The following is a 5,165-nucleotide window of genomic DNA, read 5'->3' as shown; positions in this document are numbered from 1 at the left end:
TTTTCCAGAAAATTAAGGGGGGCATGCATGCAGATGAGTTCCAACGCAAATGTTGTTCACCGTTTCGACCACGCTATCTTGTTCCCGAGCTTTCTTCAAAACTTTTGAAGCCTTCGAAACCCAAAAACGTAACTTTCTTTTCCCTCTTCTTTTTTTACTGCGCAGAAAATCAAAACCTTCTATTAAAAACCACAGAGCTCAAAATCAGACATGGTGACACCTTGCCTAGCACGCTGTCTCTTTCTTTCTCTCTATTTCTTCAACCCATGCACGACCAGAGTTGGACTTTGAGAAAAACATTTTATAATTATTAATCAATTATTAGTTGTTAATTCTTTTCCTTGATCTATGTACTTGTGCTCTTCTTCTTCTTCTTCTTCTTCAAATCATCATCAGTAGCGCTGGGACATGGAGACGTGGCGGCGTCTGAGGTGGGGGGAGACGATGGAGATGAGCCCGCCGAGTGGTGGCCGCATTTTCGACCTGTAGATCATCTCGTCGTATGGCCGCCGGTAGAACTTGAGGAACGGGACGAACGACTCGCGCGACTTCTCCGTTCGGCTGACGTGGTGGCATTCCTGCTTGCGGAAGAACGTCGCCGGGGACTGGAAGAACGACGGCCGCGGGGTCCGTGGCGGGTGGGGGGTCCTGCTGCCTTCGCTAGATGACGTCATGGGGCGGCAGCGCGGGGGGAGCGGGGTCGACGGGAAGAAATTCTTCCGGGTGGCGGCGGAGTTCCCGTAGCCGTGGAGGGTGCCACGTGGTGTCCTGGCTGCCGGCGAGGCGAAGGAGAACGACCTGGCGTTTAGAGGGGAGATGAGGGCGGGTCCCAGGGAGGAGGGGGTGGTGGGGCCGACCTTGGAGGACGACGAGTCGGTGAGGCTGAGGTACCACGGCTTGAGGGAGTCGATCTGGTGGTGCGCGACAGTGAAGGAGAAACGTGAGGAGGAGCAGGCGCCGATCTTGGCCGTTGAAGGGTCGAATCGGAGGGACGAGGCGCGTGGGTAGGAGGAGAAGTCGTTGAAATCCATGGAGTCCTCGAAGTCTAGGGAAGAGACCATCATCGTAGCCGTAGAAAGCTCAACAAACGGTCGAACACCCTAGTCAAAGATAAACAACAACTCCATCACTATCACACATTGAATTTGCTACTTGTGGTCACACCCATGATCAATGTCTAGTAAAATTGACCACTTGAAATTCAATGAAAATTGCTCAAACTCTCCAAAAAAGCATTAAAAATAATAAATGGTAAGTAAAACATTATGGTGATGATAGTGGTCACTCATTGCTTTGAACCCAAAGGATAAGAACATAGTGATGATAGTGGCTAGCAGTAAAACATGATTCTAATTGGGTAAGAAAAACACAGTAACTAAATGCTCAACAGTATTGAGCTGGGCATTGTGGGCTACAAACCTAGTAACAGAGATGACCATAGGTAGAATCAAGTTTGAACTTTTTACCTTCCATAGATAGGAGAAGAGTGGCGGAGGGTCAATTACAAAGGCCTGGAAGAGCCGTCCTGGGTAGAACTCTGCAACAATTTTCAGAGTAGCCAGAAGCAGGTTCATAAAAGCCGATGCTGACCTGAAAAGGCCTGCACCACCAAACCACCACCAGAACCACGCCCTTTCAATAATTTTATTTACTCTTCAGAATTCAAACCCCCAGGTAAATTAAACACCATTTTCAGCTTTAATACGTGGTTAAAAGACTAAAAAGCATAGAGCTACTTCTGGCAAAAGCTAAGTAAAAGTAGGATCCTGGGTACTTCTGCAGGGGAAGAGATCAAGAAACCATTTAAGGATGTAGACCAATACTAAGCGAGAAGGAAGAGGATACAGTTCAATTCCCGATAATGCCCCTGTTGTGCTGGACCACTAAGGAGGAGTGGACCTCGACGTATCAGGGGCACACCGGACAATTTCTGAGGGAAAATCTGAGTTCCAGAGGAGACACAACAGTGCCGGTGCTCCGACATTGTTGCGTGCCTGGTCTCTCATAAGTACAACTCGAGTTAAAATGACTAGGTTGGCCTTGTGGGTGTGATAATCTAGTTGGTAAGATTGTGAATGTGAGAAGAAGTGGGGGGCTCACTTGCGTCGAAGAGAAGAACGAACTGCTCGGCGTTTTTGGTCATCGTCTGAATGGCCACCTCCAACGTGAAAACCAGTAACCGAGTGAACCTAAAACCAGAAAATCAAAAATAAAAAGTTATATAATTTACGTGAAAAATAGAAAATGGGGAAATTTTTGGAACAAACTCTTCTGGGTACTTACATTTTCTGGGAATGCAGCTTTTGGTAGTCTTGTTTGAACCGGAAAATCTAGAAAGACCAAAAATTTAGCAAAAGTTGATATTGTTCAAAAGAAGAAGAAGAAGATGATGAAACAAGGAATTACCACAACAGGCCTGGATTCTTCATCATGACCGGACACGTAGGCAACGCCTTCTGCAAGCTCAGCGGAGAACTCATCTGCTATCAAGTGCTCTGTTTGTTCATTCAAAACACAAAGAACATCAAAATAATTAGTCAAGAATAAGTTTTCCTTTTTGGATTTAATTTTGAAAGAAGAACAAGATCAAACGAAGTGGGTTTTGATGATGATGATGATCAGTGGGAGTTGGAGGATTTTTTTTTTTGTTTAAAGTGATTTAACGCTTCATTCAAAGTTGTGAGGAAAAAAAAAAGCAAGATTCCACGCCGAACCAAAGAAACAAAAAGAGATGAAAATACAAAGAGAAAACCAAAGGCTTTGGCTTGTAGTAGTCAGAAGTAACTAGCAGTACCGTACCAGTCCCAGTGGTGTTTCTCCAGGAAAGGCAAGCTCTGAGTGCCTTGGCTGCCTTCTTCACACTCTCCCCTTTGGCTTTCAGAAACCTCTCCACACAAGCACTGTTACAAAACTTCTCCTGCAAAACACCAAAAAAAGAACCCAACAGTCAAGAAACTTGAATCAAACCCAACTCAATATATACTATATAGTGCAAACAAGAAGTGATGACAAGATCTCTGAAGGAGTGGAAGGAGAACCTGTTTGACAGTCAGCGGAGCTTGTTTTCTGAGGAGATGAAGAACAGCTTCGACTTTGGGGTTGTCTCTGATGAGATCTCTTATAACTTGCTGCTGATCTTTCTTGCCCATTTCGAGAATGAACGAGAAGTGTTTAACTTCAAGAAACAACAGTGAGATACTGAGAGATTGTTGGAGACTAATATACCAAGATTTTGCTTCACGCAACCATCAAAATGTGTCTCTCTCTATGTTCACCACAGTTGTAGAGAGAGAGAAGGAGAATGGGGAGAAATGAAGGGTTGTTGAAAATTGAAAACAGAGAAAATAATAATGGTGGAGTGATGAGGAAGAGAGGAAGGGGGAGACGGAGTGGTGGGTATATATAGCAAAACGACAGCTGTTAACGCCGTTATGAGGAAGAAGATAAGCTAAGAGTAAAAGAGCACAATAGGTGATGCAGAGGGGGCCCAATGGCCTATAGTAAACAAAAGGGGTTTAAATTAAAGTGACGTACTCAACTGCTTTATATTTGGTCAATGCTTTTTTTTATGTTTTTATTTATTTTGCCATGATGGGTAGCAAACTCGTAACGGCCAAATCACACCGGCGGCCACCGGAGTCTACCCCCTTATGAGACAAAGCATTGATTTGTATCCCAAGATATGCTTTGCCTAACTACTCATGCAAATCAGTAATAGGACTTTCCCGTTGCCCAAATATAGCATACGAGTCAGGTACGCTATACCTCATATGGCCTGTATGCAAAGGTGTTTTCAAATTTCTCAGGATAATTACTTTACAGTCCGAAGAAGAAAAGCAAATAGTGAAATTTGTTTCTGACGATAACCTATAGGATAAATTGTTTAGAGGCGGATCTATGAGGACACAAGCCCAGCGGAATTCTAGCTTAATCTTTGTTATCTGCTAGGTAAAAATTTCAGATGCCTTTGGCTTCTGTTGTTATGGTTGTTAGGCAGGTGGGGTTTCATCTATGGTAGATATTGGAGTTTATTTTTGTTAATGGTGGGATGGAGTGGTCGTGCCTTATATTATATATACATAAAAAGAGAAAACTTGGTGATGCATGAAGAACAATGAAGAAAAAAAGTTCGGTGCTTGCGGTCATAGCACATTGGGTTTAGAATTTGCATCCATATATTATTTGTCATTATTTTCATTTTATGTGCTAGTTTATAACAATTCTACACATGTACATAATTTTTTTTCTTTGGCATAGAATTTACGTAACTTAAATTTGTTTCCACTTACCTAGCTCTCGGACTCTAGATCCGCCATGGAAATTTCCATATAATTATAGCCGAGATTCGTTGAGGTATTCTAACTTTAATTGTCAGATAGTTACATTATGTTATAACATGCGTTAGCATATGTTCTTACGTTATAGTCTGTAATGCGTTATTCTATGTTCTTACGTTATAGTTTGTAATTCAAGTTGTATATACTTGGTATTACAGTGAGTGATTTATAATAATAAGTTATACATAACTGGCCGTTTATCACATACATGTGAACAACGTTATCCTTTTCACTTTTCGATGTTTGATTCAAATCAGATATGTCTTGTACTTATATTGAAAAATGGTTCAAACCAACACTTCAAAATTAATCATGTTGGTGTTCCTCCACATTACAATCGTCACCAATCACCATATCAAACCTAACTTAGGTCCCTGATACTAAAAAGTTCTCTTTGGTGTATAATTTAGTTTGCTCATATTATAACCTGAACTTATCATTTAAAAATGAAACCAACATTTCATAATCATATAGATAGGGAACACAAATGGCATAGCATTAATATTTTTCACAAGATGCAATTTAAAACATGCTTACATCAACGACTCAAAATCGCACATTCGTTTTTTGAATAGGGTACAGAACCACATATAGCTGGGAAGTGGCGGGGAAGCTTATCCCCAAATTTGGTTCCATTTATTATAATTGTACAATTTTACATCTATGGGAGCGTAACACCTAAACCTGGAACTACAAATAAACAATAACCATAAGTCACATAAATAACGTTTTTTGCTTACGTTATATCAGGAGTCTCCCATAACCACATATATATCATCAATAGAACAAAAAGGTGTGCAAGTCTATTTGCAACATCATAAATTTATT

General features: G+C 41.5%; 1 protein-coding gene across 1 annotated transcript; it reads right to left on the bottom strand.

The window, feature by feature from the left end:
* Positions 1-3,305, bottom strand: LOC126790330 (uncharacterized). Its single transcript, XM_050516523.1, has 7 exons — positions 3,039-3,305; positions 2,800-2,917; positions 2,407-2,495; positions 2,284-2,330; positions 2,101-2,189; positions 1,467-1,600; positions 1-1,100 (listed from the first exon to the last, which is right to left on the bottom strand). The coding sequence occupies exons 1-7, from the start codon at positions 3,147-3,149 to the stop codon at positions 393-395; spliced, it is 1,296 nt and encodes a 431-aa protein (XP_050372480.1). The 5' UTR covers positions 3,150-3,305; the 3' UTR covers positions 1-392.
* Positions 3,306-5,165: the final 1,860 nt, after the last annotated feature.

Source organism: Argentina anserina, chromosome 4, assembly GCF_933775445.1.
Source record: "Argentina anserina chromosome 4, drPotAnse1.1, whole genome shotgun sequence".
Lineage (NCBI taxonomy): Eukaryota > Viridiplantae > Streptophyta > Magnoliopsida > Rosales > Rosaceae > Argentina > Argentina anserina.
This window is presented reverse-complemented; position numbering and strand designations above follow the sequence as displayed.